Source organism: Ovis canadensis, chromosome 14 (genome assembly GCF_042477335.2).
Source record: "Ovis canadensis isolate MfBH-ARS-UI-01 breed Bighorn chromosome 14, ARS-UI_OviCan_v2, whole genome shotgun sequence".
NCBI lineage: Eukaryota > Metazoa > Chordata > Mammalia > Artiodactyla > Bovidae > Ovis > Ovis canadensis.
Genome location: NC_091258.1, coordinates 69,563,319 through 69,585,371, shown reverse-complemented (window position 1 = coordinate 69,585,371; position 22,053 = coordinate 69,563,319). Strand labels below are relative to the sequence as shown.

General features: G+C 51.8%; 1 protein-coding gene and 1 pseudogene across 5 annotated transcripts; both read right to left on the bottom strand.

Moving 5' to 3' along the window:
- Nucleotides 1-897: 897 nt before the first annotated feature.
- NR1H2 (nuclear receptor subfamily 1 group H member 2) lies at nt 898-7,908 on the bottom strand. Of its 5 annotated transcripts, none has more exons than XM_069551348.1 (10): nt 7,402-7,908; nt 7,127-7,266; nt 6,521-6,582; nt 6,316-6,438; nt 5,705-5,995; nt 5,348-5,622; nt 4,980-5,159; nt 4,209-4,308; nt 1,708-1,916; nt 898-1,465 (listed from the first exon to the last, which is right to left on the bottom strand). In XM_069551348.1, the coding sequence occupies exons 3-10, from the start codon at nt 6,561-6,563 to the stop codon at nt 1,319-1,321; spliced, it is 1,368 nt and encodes a 455-aa protein (XP_069407449.1). In that variant the 5' UTR covers nt 6,564-6,582; nt 7,127-7,266; nt 7,402-7,908; the 3' UTR covers nt 898-1,318. The 5 variants fall into 5 exon arrangements, with proteins under 5 accessions (XP_069407449.1, XP_069407450.1, XP_069407446.1 ...); XM_069551349.1 differs by having other exon boundaries at nt 7,379-7,603; XM_069551345.1 differs by having other exon boundaries at nt 6,521-6,608; nt 7,402-7,566.
- Nucleotides 7,909-9,037: 1,129 nt separating this feature from the next.
- LOC138419562 (aurora kinase C-like) lies at nt 9,038-14,021 on the bottom strand (annotated as a pseudogene).
- Between the last annotated feature and the right edge of the window lie 8,032 nt (nt 14,022-22,053).

Here is a 22,053-nt window from a genome sequence, read left to right as displayed (position 1 = left end):
TCTGTAGATGAACACTTAGGTCACTTCCATTATCTTGGCAATTGTAAATAATATTGCTACGAATATTGAGGTGTGTGTATCCTTTCAAATTTAGTGTTTGGGGTTTTTTCAGTATATATCCAGGAGTGGGATTGCTGAGTCCTGTGACAGAGTTCTAGTTTTAGCTTTTTTTTTGACCCCAACGAATGGCATGTGTAATCTTAGTTCTGCAGCCAGGCACTGAACCTAGGCCCCGAGAGTCCTAACCACTGGACTGCCAAGGAATTCCTCTAGTTTTCGTGTTTTGAGAAACCGCCATACTGTTTTCCACGGTGGCTGCAAAGAGACTTTATCGTGTTCACAGATGTTTCCAGTGCCTAAGAATGTATTTGGCACATAGTAAATGCTCCATGGGGCTTCCCTGGTGGCTCAGATGGTAAAGAATCCGCCTGCAATGCGGGAGACCTGGGTTCGATCCCTGGGTTAGGAAGATCCCCTGGAGGAGGGCATGGCAACCCACTCCAGTATTGCTGCCTGGAGAATCCCCATGGACAGAGGAGCCTGGTGGGCTACAGTCCATGAGGTCAGAGTCGGACACGAGTTAGCGACTAACCACAGCACAGCACAAATGCTCCATACGAATCTGTCAAATGAAAAACACCTGTGTCCTGAGACTGGCCCACAAAGCAGCCTCAGCCAATACTTGCTGATTGAACAAAAGCTCCATGCCCTCCTCCACTTAAATCCTCCCTGACCTTCAGGAGCAGGCTCCAACCACCAGATGACCCTGAGGCCCCCAAAGCGCCTAGTCTTATCACCCTGAACCCTCCCTAGTCCAGCACCAGGTCTGGGGGTTTGGTGTCCATGAAGACCCTGGCAGCCCATTCCCACCTCAGACTCATCCTGAATCAGAGCAAGTTTCTTTCTAGTCATACTTTATTTTCCTGTTTTTGTTTTTTTTTTTTAGTTTTTATTAAATAAAAGGAGCAGAGCAGGGAGCCTGTCTGTGGTCTCTCAGGCTGTGGGAGAGCCACAGGCCCTCCTGCCTCTGTTCAAGGTGCACTGCATGGTAGGCTTGAGGTGTAAGCTGGGCGGGGAGGGCAGCTGGGAGTGCTGGGAGAGGTCAGAGCTCAGGACCCGTGACCCCCTCCAGCCCTCCCAGGAAGACTCAGTGGGCAGGCAGGGAGGCTCCTGGACGCCGACTGGGGCTCATCCTGAGGGCTGGCGGGGGGCCAAGGCTTTAGCTCCGAGCCGCAGGGCGGGAGCCCAGACCCAGCCCGGTCCCTTCCCACCCCAGTGTCCAGTCATTGGGGATGTGCAGGGCAGTGGGGTGGGCCCTTCATTCGTGGACGTCCCAGATCTCAGACAGCAAAGGTGGCAGCTTCTTGTCCTGAAGCCGCAGGGCGAAGACCTGCTCTGAGTGCACGGAGCTGAGCGTGCGCAGGCTCACAAGCTTCATCAGCATGCGGGGGAAGCGCAGCTGGTCCTGCAAGGAGACAGGAGTGGGTGGGTGCCGGGCGGCCCACCCGGAGGACCCCCACCCTGGAGAGGCAGTGTGGGGGCCCCTGGGCAAGGACTTGCCTGACTCCTTAATGATGGGACAGGGGCCTTGAGGACAGGCTGCTGAGAGGACACTGATCAGAACTCAGCTGCTGGGGTGAGCCAGGGACGTAGGAAGCTGACCCTACACAGGTCTAGGTTTCCTTGGGAGGGTCCGGGCTCCGGTACCTGTGGCCTCTTGATGCGTGTGTAAGACAACAGCGCGTCCACGTAGGGCTGCTGCAGGGCCTCGACCCGGCTGGGCTCCTGCACATTGGGCCGGTCGGCTGAGAAGATGTTGATGGCGATGAGCAGGGCGTACTCCGCGTCATCCAGGCCCAGACGCCTCATGGCCCGTGAGAACTCGAAGATGGGGTTGATGAATTCCACCTGCAGGCCTGTGGAGACAGGAGACTGGCTCTGATAAACACTCTGACCTAAAACTGGCCCCCATGCCTGGCCACTGGCATTGCCCGGCCACTGGCATTGCCCGGCCACTGGCATTGCCCACTGTCAGCAGAGCGAGGGAAACAGCAAGTAGAGAGTGCTGGTCACCCTGTAACCCCACTGCCCATCAAGGGCTTGGCACGTTGTGGGTATGCCATATGTCTTGCCTGAATGAAGCAATGAGTAATAAGTGTGAACATTTATTCAGAAGTTTCTACCACCCCGTCACCCTCTTCGCTTCCTTCCTGGTACCTCTCCTCTGGAAAAGGAAAGGTGTTTAATCCCAGGTCACCTTACATCACCCCCTGAGGTGGCATCCCCTGCTCTCACAGTGAAGCGGAACTCATTTCCAGGTGTGACTCATTCATTCATCAAACTTGATTGAGCACCCACTGCGCATCAGGTCCCAGGCAGAGACATTCTAAGACAAAGCCCCCTGCTCTCGTGGCACTTGCATCTGGGGCTTGAAGAGACAGATAATAGACAGGTCTGCAAGTACGCCATCCACCCTGTGAGATGGTTCTAGTTCTATGGATTGAGGTAACGCAGGGGAGGGTAACGGAGAGAATCACGTCCATATTTTAGACATGAGGGTCACCACAAGGTGAGTGTCGGAAGGCCTCCCTAGCTGCAGGGTGTCTGACTAAAGAGGGGAGGGAGGGAGTTACCAGGCTGTGCGAGTGTTCCAGGGAGGGTGCTACCAGTCTGTTTTGCCTGGGACTAGGCTTCCTAGGCCCTGGACTTTGAGTATTAAAGCTCAGGAGACTTGCTTCTTGCAGAGTGGCTAAGAATCCACATGCCAGTGCAGGGGACACAGGTTTCATCCCTGGCCAGGAAGATACCACATGCTGCAGGGCAACTAAACCCACGTACTGCAACTGAGCCCAACTGCCTAGGGCCCGCACTGGCAACGAGAAGCCACAGCAACTAGAGAAAGCTCGCACAAAGCAACGAAGACCCAGCGCAGCTAAAAACAAAAAAATCTTTAAAAAGTAAGAAAAGCTTGGAAGGCCCCAAGCAAACTAGGACGAGATGGTCAACCTAGTTCTGGAAAGAGGGACCAGCAAACAGAAGCTGTGAGGCGACAGCACATTGGTGGGTTCAAATAACAGGGAGGCCAGCGCGGCTGGCGGAGGGGGAGGGGACGGAGGGAGGTGCAGGCGGGAGGAACGAGGCCACACCCTGCAGGGCCTGTGGGCCAGGTGAGGACTCTGGCTTTTCTCCCACCCAGTGTGATGGGAGCCACAGATGGTGCTGAGCACAGGAGGGACGTGAGCTAACGTGGTTGTTAACTGGATCCTTCTGATGACTGTGAACAAACACACCAGGCTGGGGTGGAGGTAGAAGCCCAGCAAGGGGCCCTGCAATGTTCCCAGAAGGGCCGACTGAGGCCTGGACTCTGGCAGTGGCAGAGGATGGGGCGGTAGGAGGAACCAACCTCCGCTCCAGCCCCATCTCACTGTGCTGCAGCTGCCGGAACCTCCCTGTCGTTCCTTAAAACCACCCGCTCTTCCCCACCCAAGGACCTCTGTACATGCTGAGGCCCCTGCCAGAAACACTCTCCCAACCCCTAGTGCTCCCCTGCCAAGCTTATACTCAAAGGGTTGCTGGGACTGCCCTGGGTATTGGGAGAGCCAGGAAATAAGAGGAAGGAAAGATGGGGTGAGGAGAAGATGTCCAGGAGGACAGAGAAGTGCCCCATGGAGAAATGACAGGAGAAAGCAGGACTCTCTGAGAACGCCCAGAGGCAGAGAGAGAGGCCCTGCACTTGTGTTCCCTGGTAACTAACACCGCTCCCCACCTCCCTTTCCCTCTGGTCCCACTGAGCCATACTCTCTCCAGAAGCCCATCGCCTCGGTTCCCATCCCTAGGGAAGTGCTCTTGGAGGGCAGGGACGGGGTTTGCCCTGTACAGTTGGGGAGGTTATGTATTTCCCAATGGACTGAGATCCAGCCTCCCTCACATGAGACCAGGGCTGGGGAGCAAAGAGTGTCTTTCCTTAATTCCTACGAAGATGTCCTATATGACAGCACATACCCCTCTGTCGCATCCTGCACCATGTCCCACCTGTGCAGGGTCAGGGCTCAATAATCTCACTGTGGTCTTAGCTCTCACTGTGAGGTGGGAGGGCTCAGCCCTCACCCTAGTCTGGAGATGAAGAGATGGAAGTTCAGACAGGGATGTGAGGGCCCGGGTCTCCTGGCCAGCAGGGACCCCACTGCCCAGCCTGCGCTTGGCCGTACCCGCGCGGTGGAAGTCATCCTTGCTGTAGGTGAAGTCCTTTAGGAAAGTGATGCACTCAGTCTCGTGGTTGTAGCGTCTGGCCGTCTCCAGCAGCATGATCTGAGGATGGCGGAGGGGACAGGTGGGCAGGGGCTAGAGGAGCCCTGTGGCCCCTCGGCCACTGTCCTTCCTCTGCTGGCCTGAATGGGGGGGCCCGATCTTGCTGGGATCATCCCCTGCCCGTCTCCACCCCACCCCATCATCTCTCAGCCACAGGGCCTGCAGCCAGCACGCTGGACACTCCAAGCTCTCTCCCTTCCCCAGGTTCGGCACCCCCAGCCTTCTCCACTCAGGACACTCCCCCCAAGTGCTTACGAGGCACAGGGCAGAGCTTTCTTTCAGTCTGCTCCATTCACCACCACGCCCTCAGCACTGGGAATAGGACCTGGCATACACTAGACACTCAGCACTTACTCATTACCACAGTTTTGGTTCAAACATCAACTCCCTGAACAAGCCTTGTCAGCATGCTCCCTAAAGTGTGGCCCTCCAGCCCAACCCTCAATTATTCTCCATCTCAGGCCCTATTTCCCTTCTCTCCTAACCTCACAAGAGGCTCTGATGACTTATTTAGCATTTGAGGTTCTCCTGGAGAATACCACCCCCACCAGGGAAAGGCCTAGAGTCTGCTTTGTCCCTATCCTCCCGACATCTCTCCTGGGGTTTATCTCGGGACTTCCTCGAGGGCAGGATGGAACGGCCTCCCCGAGGCTGGGCAGGCTGGCTGTTACCTCAATGGTAGAGGCCTTCAGGAGGGCGATCTGGTCTTCGCGACCCAGCTGCAGGAAGCCAGGCACCTGCTTGGCGAAGTCCACGATCTCCTGCACGGAGATGATGGCCAGCTCCGTGAAGTGGGCGAAACGCTGCTGGCGGGCATCACGGGACTGCGGGTCTGCACCCAAGGGCCAGGGCTGGGGACACGGGGGGGGGGGGGGGGTGAGCAGGTTACTCTCAGGACGTCTCCCGCGAGCCCAAGGCTACCCCGTCTCAAAGTGCCTGTTCTCTGGAGCCTCATTCTCTCCCTGTGCCCTGGACTGTGGCCCTGTCGACTTGAGCACACTGGGTGAATTGTCCCTCGAAGCTGTGGAAGGGGCCGTACCGTGACTTTGGGCTGGTCGGAGAAGGAGCGTTTATTGCACTGTAGCTGGGCCGCCACCAACTGCTGGATCATTAGTTCCTGAGCGGCTGTTAACTGGACACCTTCACCTTCTCCTGAGCCCTGGCCACCCCCGTCAGACCCTCCAGGGGAGGCCCCAGGCCCAGAGGCTGGGCTGCTGCTGCTGACTCCCAGCCCCATGGGTGACGACTGCTGCTGCTGCTGCTGCTGCTGCTTCCGAATCTTCTTCTTCCGGATCTGTTCTTTGGAGAGGACGCCTGGTGGGGAGAGACAGGCCTCAGCAGAGGCCCCAGGGCTGGGCAGGGGCTGGCCTGGCCCCACTCCCTCCCCAGGACTCACACTGCTCCCGCATCCCTGCCTCCTTGCATTTCCGCAGCCGGCATTGCTGGCACTTGCGCCGCATGAAGGCGTCCATCTGACAGGTGCCACCGCCCCGGCAGGCGTAGCGCCCGGCCCCGCCTCGGATCACACTTCGGCGGAAGAAGCCCTTGCAGCCTTCACAGCTGAGCACGTTGTAGTGGAAGCCAGAGGCCGTGTCCCCGCACACTTGGCACAGCTCATCGCCCAGCATCTTTGGAGCTGGGCCCTTCTTTCGCTTGCGCTCTGGCTCCTCTGCTGTGTCTAGGATGACTGGCATGGGTGGACAGAAGCCATGAGACAGAACCACAGGGATAAACAGCAGCCAGAGGGACAGGTCCATGAGAGATCAGAAGCAACACATCAAGAGTGTGGAGGGGGACCCACAGAGCCGGTGATTCGGAGGGAAAGATGTGTGTGTCAGTGAATCCCAAAGAATGGGTCAAAATAAGAAGTAACAAGAACTAACAGAAGAAAAAAAGTCAGCAAGACGCTGGGGCTGGCCATCCCCATTTCTGATCTTCCTCTCCTTCTAGATTCCTCTCTGAGCCTCTATACCAACTCCCAACCCATGTCCCTGGACCCTGTCTCACCCACAACGGAGGCCGAGTCGGCCCCATCAGTGCTTGGGACATCAGGATCCGCCCCTCCAGGGCATGGTTCAGGACCATCCTCCTTTCCCCCAGGTGAAGAAGAGGGGGTGCTGGGGCCATTTCCTGGGAGAGGGAGACACAGTGAGTTTCGGCTGACAATAACCTAATGGGAGAATAGCTGTGTTGGGGAAGGGGGGTCACTCACCAGGCAAGGGGGTGTCCACGGAACTCGTGTTGGGGGTGGACATGGTGGGCTCACGGAGCAGCCTGCAGGGTACAGGGGGGCGGAGAGCCTTGTGGGGCCAGGGAGGGTCAGAGTAGGCCAGCCACAGGTCTTAATGAGGGGACCTCTCTTTCCTCCATCTCTCACACTCTTCCCCTACTTCGTGCAGACCCCACCCCCAGTAGGGCCCGCCCCCTTTCTGCTCTAGGACAGCTTTCAGCTGGGTCTCAAGCCCCGCCCCTCCCTAGTGTCAGCCCCCTTCTTCTAGGCTCCATTCACTCCAGACCTCCCCCACCGGATTTTTCCAGACACTATCCCTTCGGCTTCGAGAGCTCCGCCCTCACTTCCTCTTTCCCCTCCAGCTTCACCCCACCTCCGCCGAGGAAGCACCCCCATCTCTCCTTCGGACCCCAGCTCCGTCCATAATGCCCCGCTAGCTTCCTTCTAGACCCCGCCCCATCTACGCCCATCACGGCCCCTCGACCTCCTCCCATCATGCTCCGCCCACATCTTTTCCTTCTAGGCCCCGCCCCATCTGCGCCCATCAAGGCACCCCCGACCTCCTCCCATCATGCTCCGCCCTCACACCTCTCTCCAGGTCCCGCCCCTCTCCGAACAGCAGTAGGGGGCGGGGCTCATGGCTGCGCGCGAGGGTCTCGTGGGCGGCCTCTCGGGGGGGGGGGTCCCCTACTCCCGTTGCCTTGGAAACAGCCGGGGGGCGGCGCGAACTAGGAGGGGAGAGGGTGGAAGTAGAGAAGGGGGCTGAGCCAAGCAGCCCGGAGAACGCCGGGAAGCCCCAGGCCCAGGGCTCCTCCCGCGTCGCCCCACACTTGAGTGCACCTGCTTCCGTCCCCTTGCTCTACCTTCTCTTCCTTCTTCTCCGTGGCCCGTGGCACGCCGCCGCGACTGAGTTCCCCTCAAAAGTAACTTCGCCACTTCTTCCGGCAACCCCACCGTGCGTCACTTCCTGGAGTGGGCCGGTAGTCGGGGTGATGAAATTCCGGTGGGCTGCCTCGGGGCGAAGTCGTGGACCCACCGGAAGTTTGCGTTTCCGGGTAACTAGGATGAGGGCGGGCTGAAGAGTTCCTGACCCATTCGGTCAAATGTTGGGCAGTAGGGCGGCGTGAAAGTCAAAGTCGCTCAGTCGTGCGTGTCCCCACTCTTTGCGACCCCATGGACTGCAGCTCACCAGGCTCTGTCCATGCAATTCTCCAGGCCAGAATACTAGAGTAGATACCCGTTTTCTTCTCCAGGGGGTCTTCCTAACCCAGGGATTGAACCCAGGTCTCCCGCGTTGCAGGCGGATTCTTTATCGTCTGAGCCACCAGGGCGGCGTGGTGAGTCCCAAATCTTCCCGCCCCGCTCTGCGTGGCCTTAAACTCTGCCTGTATAGTCTCTTGCTCGAGGGCCAAAGGTTTACTCGGCATCACCTCCCCAGCTGCGGCTCCTTTTGGCACACGGCTGATTAAAAGCATATTTGTCGTTTTTAAGTTGTGTTAAGTTTTCTGATTTTGGAGGAGAGCTGCTTACTGGTTTCAAATAAGTGAAATAACCAACCTAGACCTAGTAAAAGCATATTTTAAAAATAATTTGGTGGGACTTCTCCGGTGTCCAGTGGCTAGGATTCCAGGCTCCTAGTTCAGGGGGCCTGGGTTCAATCCCTTCTAGGGGAACCTGCTCCCACACGCCACTAAGGCACAATGCCGCCAAATAAATATATTAAAAATAAATCCAACTTGCAATGCAGGGAATGAGGGTCCCATCCCTGGGTCAGGGAACTAGGATCCCAGTGCGGGGGGGGGGGGGGGGCGGGGGGAGGGAGCAACTAAGCCCACGTGTTCCAGAGCCTTCCTGCCACCACAGAGCCAATGCCTGACCAAAAGATCCAGCATGATGTAGTGAAGATCTCAACTGAGACACAACGCAGTCAAATAAATACTTTTTTTTTTCTTTTTAATAAAGAGACCTGGTACAAGATGATTCAGCTTTGGATTTCCCTGGTGGCACAGTGGATAAGAATCTGCGTGCCAGTACAAGACACACCAGTTCTATCCCTGGTCTGGGAAGATTCTATGCAGAGGACCAACTAAGCTCATGGGCTACAACTACTGAAGCCAGCACACCGCATCAAGTATAGCCCCTGCTGGTGGAAACTATAGAAAGCCTATCCTAAGCAACAATGACCCAGGACAGCCAAAAATAAATAAAATGATTTGGCCTTTATTAAGACTAAAAGTCACTCAGTCATGTCCGACTCTTTGCAATCCCATGGACTATACAGTCTGTGAAATTCTCCAGGTCAGAATGCTGGAGTGAGTAGCCTTTCCCTTCTCCCGGGAATCTTCTCAGCCCAGGGATCGAACGCAGGTCTCCCGCATTGCAGGCGGATTCTTTACCAGCTGAGCCACAGGGAAGCCTTTATTAACTAGCATGATGCATCTTACAAGCGAAGAAACAAAAGACAGATGAGATACCAGAGCCAGGGTGTTCCACAAGCAATCACAAAAGAATAGGGGTGGACAGGGCTAAGGAAGCCATTTGAGCAGCTGGGGGCAGCACCCTCCGAGAGTGAGCCCGGACACCTGGGTGCTTCAAGCCCTGGGCCAAGAGCAGCTACTCCGAGGGATGGTATCTGAGAAGCCTGGAGATCAGGTCCCAAGCCCCCAAAGGTATTGATGCAGGAAATCTTACATCTACCTGATGAGGCCAGAGAAGAAAGAGAAGTATAGTTACTTTCCTTGGTCCATTCAAGGTACTGGCTGGGATCATAGTGGACCACCTTTGTGTGTGCCCCAGGCTCCCAGCCACCCCTTACCCCCAGCTCCCACATGAATGCCCAGAGTGTGGCCATCTCACCTTGAGGATGCGTCTGTAGGTCTCACTATGGGAGGCACTCTCAAAGGGCGGATTTCCCACTAGCAGCTCGTAGCAGAGCACCCCCAGGCACCATAGATCTACCTTCTCGTTGTATGTTTTCCCCTCAATCATTTCTAGGGGCAAGTAGTCCAGCGTCCCACACATTGTCTTTCTCCTAGAGAAAGGAACATTAAGCGGAGGCTCAGTAGAAGGGACACTGTCCCCCAGCATCCAGTCCTGGGCAATCCCCTCTCAAGCACAGGAACTTGGAAACACCAAGTTTTCATATGAATTAAGGTTAAGAAGGCAAGTCCTGGTACCAACAATCCCATATTCTGAGATTCTTCCTACAATTATTTAGCTCATGATCCAGGAAGTTTTGGAACAAACTGACGGTCCACCAAGAGGGACAAGGTAAATTAATTATAGTTTACTGATAGAGTAAAATTCCTGGAATTATGGCACAATCATTCTTAATGTACTTACACGGAAACTTATTGGCAAAATTTTATGTAAACATTAAAAAATAGAAGATACAGTCAAACCACGTTCTTTCAGTCTACAAGTACTTGTTAAAATAGGCATTTCAAAAGGCAGCATTGAAATGCAAACCCAGGTTTGTAGCTGGGTCTTACATGTGAAGTGAATTAAATTGGATCATTCTTAACTGGCACCCAGGGTGCCACCACCTGTGCTACCTTAGAGAGGGTATGTGCACAGACCAGCCAAAGTCTGCCATCTTCACCTCACCCATGAGCCCCAGCACCAGGTTCTCTGGCTTAATATCCCTGTGAATCACCTTCTTGTCATGGCAGTAGGTCAGAGCATCTGCCAACTCCTCCATTACCTGTGTGAGCAAAGAAAAAGCAGTCTGGAAATGAAGCCGGCCATAGGGTGATGACGGCTGTCATTTCCACCCGGAGCCCTCCAAAAATCCCTGGCTTTCTAAGTCAGTTTCATTCATTTATTCAGGGAACTCCCTCACAGCCTTTCATGTTTCTTTCCATAAGGTAATGCAGTTAGATTCTGTTGCTTACAACCAAAGAATGCAAACTTATACACACTACTTATTAATATTCCAGGGGTAATTATTCAGTTCAGTTGCTCAGTGGTGTCCGACTCTTTGCAACCCCATGGGCTGCAGCATGCCAGGCCTCCCTGTCCGTCGCCAACTCCTGAAGTGAAGTGAAGTGAAGTGAGCTCGCTCAGTCGTGTCCGACTCTTTGCGACACCATGGACTGTAGCCCACCAGGCTCTTCCATCCATGGGATTCTCCAGGCAAGGATACTGGAGTGGGTTGCCATTTCCTTCTCCAGGGGAACTTCCTGACCCAGGGATCGAACCCAGGTCTCCCGCATTGCGGGCAGGCAGTCTACCCTCTGAGCCACCAGGGAAGCCCCTCCTGGGGTTTACTCAAATTGAGTCAGTGATGCCATAGGGTATCCAAAGGTAAAATTGTAGGGTATAAGAGTCACTATGTAAAATTGACCAAAAAAGGCAATTCGGGACTTCCCTGGTGGTCCAGTGGTAAAGAATCCACCTGCCAATGCAGGGGACACAGGTTCGAGTCCTCATCCAGGAAGATTCCACATGCCACAGGGCAACTAAGCCAGTGTGCCGCAACTGCTGAGCCTACACTCCCTAGAGCCCATGCTTCACAACAAGAGAAGCCACTGCAATGAGAAGCCGGTGCAAGTAAAGTCCCACATGGCAACAAAGACCCTGCACAGCCATAAATCAATTCATTAATTCATAAAAGTTTTTTTTTTTAAAAGAAGCAATCTGAACTCTCATGAAAGCCATAGGCAGTGACCCCCATCAGCCCATAGGAAACTCATGAACCCTAGCCCTCAGCCTCCTCTGCCTCACCGTGGCTGTACACAGTTTATCAAACATGTGGCTTTTTTGTAGCTCCTTGTAGAGCTTACCCCTTGGAGCATATTCTAGAATCAGGTACACCCGGCGTGCATCATGGAAGCAGTTGTACAGGTGAAGGATATTGTGGTGTCTGGGGGACAAAAGGAGGAAGGGTCAAGACTCCTCCCTGAGGCCCAATTCAGGATGCTATTACAAGTGACTGGGCACACAAAGGGGCAAATTGTGCTGGGGCCAGGAGGGTAGTAGCTCCCTCTGGAAGTCTGTGAGGGGAAAAACGCATGGGACTCTCATTCATACAGAGACTGTCCTTACTGTAGATGCGCCTGGATTTCAGTTTCCCCACGCAGCTGATGTCCCAGCCCTTCCTTCTCTATCCGGGACTGGAAGAGGACTTTCAGGGCCACAATGAAATGGCGAGCCCGGTACACATTCCCAAATTTTCCCTTGCCGAGTGGACACCCGATTTCAGAGTCATCAATTGTGAAACGCCGCCTGAGAGGAGAGAAAGAAAAGAGCCTCAGTTTAGGAGGTGGGTGAGAGTCGCGGATCCTTCATGCTCGCCTGTGCTCTTCCGCTTTTGCCTCCTCGGACCTCTTTTCCTTCTCCAGGGCCCAGCCAGGGTGTCTGGTCAACAACTGTCAGTCCCATGAGGCAACACTTGACACGTGCAGCTCGCTTTTCATCTCTGGGTCCCACTTCCCTTCCTCTTCCAGATTCAAACCGAAGGCCCTCACATGATAGGGGTGCTGGGCCCCGTTTGACCTGTTGCAGCTACTAAAAAAAAAAAAAAAAGGAAAAAAGAGGTCAATACTGTCTTCTGTGCACGCCCATCCCCAACAGCTGACAACAAACATTTCCTCTAAACCCTCTTTGTCTGGTCCTTTCACCTGCGGGCTGACCCCTGCTCGGCTTCCTAGCAGCTTTTTGGTGGCTCTTGACAAGAGATGGTGGTGAGAAGGGCGTCTTCCTGAGCCTTGTGGACCTGGGTATCCAGGCAGGAGAACACTCAGGATGAGCTTCTTCCATTCCGGACCTGCTCCCACACAGAGAGGTGCCAGTGGCTGAGCGGACACCACCTGGAGATTCCATTGGGGAGCATCAACACACTGTTTATATTAAGTGCTCCAGCCGCATTGGCTGAGTAGGTTGGCTTCCATTGGTTGAAATATCTGGATTTCCTTATCCTACTGCTCTCCACCCGGGTGCCCTTTCCCAATAAAATCTCTTGCTTTGTCAGCACATGTGTCTCCTCGGACAATTCACTTCGGAGTGTTAGACAAGAGCCCAGTTTCAGGCCCTGGAAGGGGTCCGCCTTCCTGTAACAAATGGCGACTCTGGCAGGGACTCTTCTTCGCTGAGACTGACATGCTGACCACTCGGGGTACTCAGGGGCCAGCTTGCCTGCCGATGGACCAGACCCAGCGGCCGCAACTGGGACCCTTTTGTCCCTGGTCTCCTCCTGATGCAGACAACTGGCCAGAGTGCCCCGACCGGTAAGAAACAAGAGACTTTATTGACCTCTCTCCCCTTCCCTCTCTCTTTCCTCTCCTTAACCCTTCCTATCCTTCCCTGTTTTTCTAGTCACCTGGTCCTGGACGCAGGAATCTGTTCGAAGGGCCCTCAGCCTGAGCTGAGGATTGGAGACTGATCACCTCCTCTTGGCAGAGAAATCGAATTCTGGTTCTGGTCTGGTCTGATTTCTGGTAGGGCCGAGTTCCAGTCTTCCCTTCTCTGGAGAACCAGGGGAAAGTCCTATAACGCCTGGGCATCTGTAGGTGGCAGGAGACGTCTGTAAGGCCACCCCTTTCGCCCGCCCCCCTCTCGCTTCCTCCCTCTTCTTCTTCCCTCCTGGCTTCCTTTCCTCCCTTGAAATCTTTGATGTTAGTACTTGGATTCTTGTATTTAAGGGCTTCCCTGGTGGTGCAGAGGTTAAAGCATCTGGCTGCAATCTGGGAGACCTGGGTTTGATCCCTGGGTCGGGAAGATCCCCTGGAGGAGGAAATGGCAACCCACTCCAGTATTCTTGCCTGGAGAATCCCATGGACCGAGGAGCTTGGTGGGCTACAGTCCACGGGTCGCAAAGAGTCGGACACGACTGAGCCACTTCACTTTCACTTTCAGGCAGTGTACCCAATGGAAGGGGTAGGAATAAAACCTTCCGCCCGCCCCATGATTTGGGGCGCGGAGACTGGAAGGCGGGCCTGAGGCACAAAGACAGGAGTGGAGAGAGTAGGAGAAAGTGAGGACTGGCTTGGAGAGGCTGTGATGTGAACAAGTTAGTCGCTCAGTCGTGTCCAACTCTTTGCGACCCCATGGACTGTAGCCCACCAGGCTTCTCTGTCCCTGGGGATTCTCCAGGCAAGACTACTGGAGTGGATTTCCGTTTCCTTCTCCAGAGGATCTTCCTGACCCAGGGATCGAACCCTCATCTCCTTCATTACGGGCAGATTCTTAACCGTTTGAGCTGCGGGGAAGTCCTTGGGATGTGACTAGACTGAATGAATGAACAAATATATAAATAAATCCCTGAATGCCTAAGGGAACTCAGTGACGTAATGCAGGTGTGACTGGATATAAATCAACTGCAGGAAGCTGCTAGGGTAGATTGTGCTGTCAACAAACTGCACAGCCACGTGCAGCCCATCCTGACCCAGCCTGAGTGTCCTGTCCTACTCAGGCCTCTCTCCAGGGAAGGTCCTTCTCCAACACTCACATAAGTGAGGGTCACCACGGTGGAGCTCCCCAACATTTGTGCTTCTGTCCCCTAATATCCAGTGGCTTGTGTATTCTTCCCTCAATACACCTGCCTCCCCCAGCCCAGGAATGCCCAGGCCATCTGGCCTGGGAGCAAGGACCCACAGCTGCACTCACTCTCTCCTCTCTCGTGTACTTACTACAGTACTGCTGACCCTTGAACAAGAAGGGGTGGGCGCTTTAGGGGCGCCCTTCAGCACTATCAGAAATCCACACCCGGTGTTACATGCTGCATGCTAAGTCGCTTCAGTTGTGTCCGACTCTGTGCAACCCTATGGTCAGCAGCCCTTCAGGCTCCACTGTCTGCAGGATTCTCCAGGCAAGAATAAATATTCTCCCTTGGGAGAAGGAAATGGCAACCTACTCCAGAGTTACAGGGTAGAACCAATTCTGACGCCCTGTTGGATATATTTCTTTGACTTTAAGCTTTTCTTTGCCTTGCTTTTATTATTATCAGTTCAGTTCAGTTCAGTCGCTCAGTTGTGTCCGACTCTTTGTGACCCCATGAATCGCAGCATGCCAGGCCTCCCTGTCCATCACCATCTCCCGGAGTTCACTCAGATTCACGTCCATCGAGTCAGTGATGCCATCCAGCCATCTCATCCTCTGTCGTCCCCTTCTCCTCCTGCCCCCAATCCCTCCCAGCATCAGAGTCTTTTCCAATGAGTCAACTCTTCGCATGAGGTGGCCAAAGTACTGGAGCTTCAGCTTTAGCATCATTCCTTCCAAAGAAATCCCAGGGCTGATCTCCTTCAGAATGGACTGGTTGGATCTCCTTGCAGTCTTCTCCAACACCACAGTTCAAAAACATCAATTCTTCGGCGCTCAGCCTTCTTCACATTCCAGCTCTCACATCCATACATGACTACAGGAAAAACCATTGCCTTGACTAGACAGACCTTAGTCGGCAAAGTAACGTCTCTGCTTTTGAATATGCTATCTAGGTTGGTCATAACTTTTCTTCCAAGGAGTAAGCGTCTTTTAATTTCATGGCTGCAGTCACCATCTGCAGTGATTTTGGAGCCCCAAAAAATAAAGTCTGACACTGTTTCCACTGTTTCCCTGCCGCGGCCAGCACAAGCAAGAGTCGCACCTGCACAGGGAGAGAACGGAGCGTCCCCGCTAAGAAAAATAAGAGAGAGACAAAAGATGGGGTTGAGAGGATCAGCCCAAAATGGCTGATACCTTGCTTTATTGTGCTGCAGTATATATAGGGTAAAGTACGTGACTTATGACATTCACAAGGTTGTTTTTTAATCTCAGGATACAATCACCAGTTGTGTACAGAGAATCACCAGACCCTTACCATTGTATACATAATAAGATAATCTATCTTCTAGGACATGTTGCAGGAACTGGACATCCTGGAGTCTTAAGGGCTATAAAAATTCTTGAGGGTGGCAGGACAGGGAGCTTAGGAACATGTCCTAGGGCTCTGCATACCTGCTGAGCAGCTCCCAAGACTTGACCCTTCACGGGCAGTCCCCCGCATTTCCCCATCTATTTCCCATGAAGTGATGGGACCAGATGCCATGATCTTCGTTTTTTGAATGTTGAGTTTTAAGCCAACTTTTTCACTCTCCTCTTTCACTTTCATCAAGAGGTTTTTGAGTTCGTCTTCACTTTCTGCCATAAGGGTGGTGTTATCTGCATATCTGAGGTTATTGATATTTCTCCCAGCAATCTTGATTCCAACTTGTGTTTCTTCCAGTCCAGCGTTTCTCATGATGTACTCTGCATAGACGTTAAATAAGCAGGGTGACAATATATAGCCTGGACGTACTCCTTTTCCTATTTGGAACCAGTCTATTGTTCCATGTCCAGTTAATCATACATAATGGCCTTCCTCAGGGAAAGCTGCCCTCTCCCGGACTACTAAAGTGCCTTTGTTCAACTCACAGAGATACAATCTGACATAGCCTACCTTTGTTTTGAATGACTGCAGAAAAGGAGAAATTTAACACATCCCCTCCTGTTTTGCAAGATAAATAGCTTTTCTACTTGACTTCCTCACCTTCTCTACTTCTCTGTTCTATAGAAGAACCTGGCATCCAGACCCCAGGTGAAATGGTTATTAGACATTAGTATGTCATGTTCTCGGTCAGCCAGCTTTCCCAATAAAGCCATATTCCTTGTCTCCACACCTGGGATTTATTGGCCTGTTGTGTGGCCCGCTCAGCGTGGAAGAATTGATGTTTTTAAGCTGTGGTGCTGGAGAAGACTCTTGAGAGTCCCTTGGACATCAAGGAAATCAAACGAGTCAATTCTAAAGGAAATCAACCCTGAATATTCATCAGAAGGACTAATCCTGAAGCTGAAGCTCCAATACTTTGGCCACCTGATGTGAAGAGTCGACTCGTTTGAAAAGACCCTGACACTGGGAAAGACTGAGGGCAGGAGGAAAAGGGGGCAACAGATGACGAAATGGTTGGACGGCATCATCGACTCAATGGACATGAGTTTTAGCAAACTCCAGGAGATCGTTCAGGACAGAGAAGCTTAGTGTGCTGGGGTCGCGAAGAGTTGGACACGACTGGGCGACTGAACAACAACACTTTTCAGCGCTGTCAAAAATCCACACATAGGACTTCCCTCGTGGCCCAGTAGTTAAGATTCTGCGCTTCTGATGCCAAACAGGGCCTTTGGGGCTCCCAGGAACAGAGATCGTTTTGTCTCCCATTATTTCTTTTTTTCAGCTGCACTAGGTCTTTGTTGCTGCGTGCAAGCTTTCTCTAGTTGTGGCAAGTGGGAGCTACTCTTCCTTGCAGCTCACGGACTTCTCATTATGGTGCCCTCTACAGGCCGTAGAGTGTAGGTGCAGTAGCTGTGGCACACAGGTTTAGTTAATCTGCAGTTAATCTATGGAATTGATTAACTACCGCACAATCGCACTCATCTCACATGCTAGTAAAGTAATGCTCAAAATTCTCCAAGCCAGGCTTCAGCAATACGTGAGCCGTGAACTCCCAGATGTTCAAGCTGGTTTTAGAAAAGGCAGAGGAACAAGATATCAAATTGCCAACATCCACTGGATCATGGAAAAAGCAAGAGAGTTCCAGAAAAACATCTATTTCTGCTGTATTGATTATGCCAAAGCCTTTGATTGTGTGGATCGCAATAAAATGTGGAAAATTCTGAGAGATGGGAATACCAGACCACCTGACCTGCCTCTTGAGAAACCTATATGCAAGTCAGGAAGCAACAGTTAGAACTGGACATGGAACAACAGACTGGTTCCAAATAGGAAAAGGAGTACATCAAGGCTGTGTATTGTCACCCTGCTTATTTACCTTATATGCAGAGTACATCATGAGAAACGCTGGGCTGGAAGAAGCACCAGATGAAATCAAGATTGCCGGGAGAAATATCAATAACCTCAGATATGCAGATGACACCACCCTTATGGCAGAAAGTGAAGAGGAACTAAAAAGCCTCTTGATGAAAGTGAAAGAGGAGAGTGAAAAAGTTGGCCTAAAGCTCAACATTCAGAAAACGAAGATCATGGCATCTGGTCTCATCACTTCATGGGAAATAGATGGGGAAACAGTGGAAACAGTGTCAGACTTTATTTTTGGGGGCTCCAAAATCACTGCAGATGGTGACTGCAGCCATGAAATTAAAAGACACTTGCTCCTTGGAAGAAAAGTTATGAGCAACCTAGATAGCATATTCAAATGCAGAGACATTACTTTGCCAACAAAGATCCGTCTAGTCAAGGCTATGGTTTTTCCAGTGGTCATGTATGGATGTGAGAGTTGGACTGTGAAGAAGGCTGAGCGCTGAAGAATCGATGCTTTTGAACTGTGGTGTTGGAGAACACTCTTGAGAGTCCCTTGGACTGCAAGGAGATCCAACCAGTCCATTCTGAAGGAGATCAGCCCTGGGATTTCTTTGGAAGGAATGATGCTAAAGCTGAAGCTCCAGTACTTTGGCCACCTCATGCGAAGAGTTGACTCATCGGAAAAGACTCTGATGCTGGGAGGGATTGGGGGCAGGAGGAGAAGGGGACGACAGAGGATGAGATGGCTAGATGGCATCACTGACTCGATGGACTTGAGTCTGAGTGAACTCCGGGAGATGGTGATGGACAGGGAGGCCTGGCATGCTGCGATTCATGGGGTCGCAAAGAGTCGGATACGACTGAGCGACTGAACTGAATTGAATCTGTGGAATCTTCAGACCAGGAATCAAACCCATGTCCCCTGAATTGGCAGACAGATTCTTATCCACTGAGCCACCAGGAAAGTCTGTCTCCTATTTCTTAACAGGCAAGACTCCAGCCTCTGTGACCTCTGAGTTCCAAAGGGCAGAACAGTTGCTATTTAAGGGAGGAGCAGCCCTGAAACCACCTGAGGCAAGATTAAAGGGACCAGTGGGGCTCATCAAGATTAGGAGACTGGACAACCTAAGACCCTGGACACACCCTAGTCTTGTCAGTAGCCCCACCCTGTTGAAACTGCAAAAGAAAGAACTGAAGATTGTTCAGTCACTCAGTGGTGTCCTATTCTTTAAGTCTCAAGTCTATGTGAGTCTCAAGACTGTTACTGCCTTTTACAAAATATATATATTTATTAATGGCTGTGCTGGGTCTTCATTGCTATGTGCAGGCTTTCTCTGGCTATGGAGATTGGGAGTATTCTCTTGGTGCAGAGCACAGGCTTAGTTGCCGCATAGCTGTGGGATCTTCCCAAACCAGGGATCGAACCTGTACCGCCTGCATTGGCAGGCAGATTCTTAACCACGGGACCACAGGGAAGGCTGTTACTGCCTTGATCCTTATCATATCCCCTGGCCTGATTAACCTCTCTATTCACCAGGGCACAGTTCTTGAGGCTCTAGCTTACTGTATTCCCCTGTTGCCTGGCAAAAAAAGATAGCAACTCTTTCTCCTCCATAACTCTGTCTCTATTTCTGTTTGGCTTCGGTGCACAGAGAGCCAAGGTTTTGGCATCAAGTCCCAGTGTATGTGTTCGAGTCCCAACCTGAGTTAAAAAACTTCACTTTCACTGTTGTGGCCCAGGTTCGACCCCTGGTGGGGAAACTAAGATCCTGCAAGCTGGGCAGTGGGACAAAAAACAAATGAAAAATTCAGAATGCTTGAACAGGTAGAAGGTGGAAATTATTCCAAAGTCTTTCCCGCACGATAATCAGATCTATATTGTGTGTATATGATCTATATCGAGTGTATATGTATGTTTTTTAATGAGAATACATGCTCCAGGCTCTTTTGCAGATTGTTTTCTCCATTTCGGTTTGGGCTTCAAGTTGTGGAATTTCCCATTCCGGGAGGTTTGCCAGTAAAAGGAGGGCTAACAGGAATATGGGGGAGGGGAGTGGCTGAATGGGTATTTCTGCCACTTCCTCAGGGTGGCAGAGCCAAGTTATTCACTATTGCTGCGCCTCAGTTTCCACATCTGTGATTGAGACCAACGACAGTTGGGATTAAGAAAATGGGTGGCCTCATGCCATGCGGGGCCACCCCAGATGGACGGGTCATGGTGGAGAGTTCTGACAAAATGTGCTCCGCTGGAGAAGGGAATGGCAAACCACTTCAGTATTCTTACCTTGAGAACCCCATGAACAGTCAGTCAGTTCAGTCACTCAGTCCAGTCCAGCTCTTTGTGACCCCATGGACTGCAGCACACCAGGCATGCCGGTCCATCACCAACTCTCAGGGCTTGCTCAAACTCATGTCCATTGAATCGATGCCATCCAACCATCTCATCCTCTGTCATCCCCTTGTCCTCCTGCCTTCAATCTTTCCTAACATCAGGGTCTTTTCCAAGGAGTCAGTTCTTTGTATCAGGTGGCCAAAGTATTGGAGCTTCAGCTTCAGCATCAGTCCTTCCAATGAAAATTCGGGACTGATTTCCTTTAGGAATGACTGGTTTGATCTCCTGGCAGTCCAAGGGACTCTCAAGAGTCTTTTCCAGCACCGCAGTTCAAAAGCTCAATTCTTCAGCACTCAATTTTCTTTATAGTCCAACTCTCACATCCATATGTGACTACTGGAAAAACCATAGCTTTGACTAGATGGAACTTTGTCGGCAAACTAATGTCTCTGCTTTTCAATATGCTCTCTAGGTTGGTCATAGCTTTTCTTCCAAGGAGCAAGCATCTTTTAATTTCATGGCTGCAGTCATCATCTGCAGTGATTTTGGAGCCGAAGAAAATAAAGTCTGTCACTGTTTGCATTGTTAACCCCTCTATTTGCCATGAAGTGATGGGACTGGATGCCATGATCTTCCTTTTCTGAATGTTGAGTTTCAAGCCAGCTTTTTCACTCATGTCTTTCACTTTCATCAAGAGGCTCTTTAGTTCCTCACTTTCTGCCATAAGGGTGGTGTCATCTGCATATCTGAGGTTATTGATATTTCTCCCGGCAATCTTGATTCCAGCTTGTGCATCATCCAACCCGGTGTTTCTCATGATGTACTCTGCATATAAGTTAAATAAGCAGGGTGACAATATACAGCCTTGATGTACTCCTTTTTCTACTTGGAACCAGTCTGTTGTTCCATGTCCAGTTCTAACTGTTGCTTCCTGACCTGCATACAGATTTCTCAGGAGGCAGGTCAGGTGGTCTGGTGTTTCCATCTCTTTCAGAATTTTCCACAGTTTGCTGTGATCCACACAGTCAAAGGCTTTGGCATAATCAACAAAGCAGAAGTAGATGTTTTTCTGGAATTCTCTTGCTTTTTCAATGATCCAGCAGATGTTGGCAATTTGATCTCTGGTTCCCCTGCCTTTTCTAAATCCAGCTTCAACATCTGGAAGTTCTTGAACATTTGGAAGACAGTTTTCATTCTGTCTGCCTCTGACAAATAAGGATAAGAGGCTTACAGAAGCTTCTTGTTGGGAGAGGCTGACTGTGGAGGAAACTGGGTCTTGTTCTGATGGGTGGGGCCATGCTCTGTACATCTTTAATCCAATTTTCTGTTGATGGGTGCGGCTGTGTTCCCTCCCATTTGTTTGACCTGAGACCAAACTCTGGTGGAGGTGATGAAGATAATGGTGACCTCCTTCAGAAGGTCCTGCACTGCCTCATCAGTGCCCCTGACCCTCGCCTCTGCTGGAGACTCCTGGACACTCCCAGGCAAGTCTGGGTCAGTCTCTTGTGGGGTCACTGCTCCTTCCTCCTGGGTCCCGGTGCACAAGGCTTTGTGTGTGCCCTCCAGGAGTCTCCTTTCCCAGTCTTGTGTAAGTTTTCTAATCAAATCCCACTGCCCTCCAAAGTCAAATTCCCCTGGGGGTTCTCAGTCCCTTTGCCAGATCCCCAGGTGGGGAGATCTCTTGTGAATCCTAGAACTTTCTTAACAGTGCGATAATTTCTTTGGTATAATTGTTCTGCAGTTTGTGGGTGATCAGCTCGGTGGCTTGATGGTGGAGTTAATGGAGACCTCCTCCAAGAGGGCTTATGCCACAGGCTGAGTGGCCAGTCTCCTGCACCCAGAGCCTCTGCCCCTGCGGCAGGCCATTGCTGACCCATACCTCCACAGGAGACACTCACACACACTTCTGACTCAGTCTCTGTGGGGTCTCTGGGCCCTGGTGGACACAAGGTTTTGTTTGAACCCTCTGAGCATCTCTGGTGGGCATGCGGTTTGATTTTAAATGAGACTTCGCCCCTTCTACCACCTTCCTGGACAGTATGAACAGTATGAAAAGGCAAAGAGACGTGGCACTGGCAGAGGAAGGCTTCAGGTCGGTAGGTGCCCAGTATACTACTGGACAAGAGTGGAGAATCAACTCCCGAGAGCACGAAGGGATGGCGCCAAAGCAAAAACAGCGCCCAGCTGTGGATGTGACTGGTGATGGAAGTAAAGTCCGATGCTATAAAGAGCAAGATTGCCTACGAACCTGGAATCTAAGGTCCATGAATCAAGGTAAATTGGAAGTGGTCAAACAGGAGATGGCAAGAGTGAACCTCAACATTTTTGGAATCAGTGAACTAAAATGGACTGGAATGGATGAATTTAACTCAGATGACCACTATATCTACTACTGTGGGTAAGAATCCCTTAGCA

What these genes read in the sequence shown, in the direction of transcription:
- NR1H2 (XM_069551345.1), bottom strand. Translation starts at nt 7,177, where the DNA reads ATGAGCCCCGCCCCCTACTGCTGTTCGGAGAGGGGCGGGACCTGGAGA. An exon ending in CCGACCAGCCCAAAGTCACG is followed by an intron (nt 5,160 to 5,347) that starts GTACGGCCCCTT and finishes CCGTGTCCCCAG; the next exon opens with CCCTGGCCCTTGGGTGCAGA. An exon ending in TGAAGGCCTCTACCATTGAG is followed by an intron (nt 4,309 to 4,979) that starts GTAACAGCCAGC and finishes CGCCATCCTCAG; the next exon opens with ATCATGCTGCTGGAGACGGC.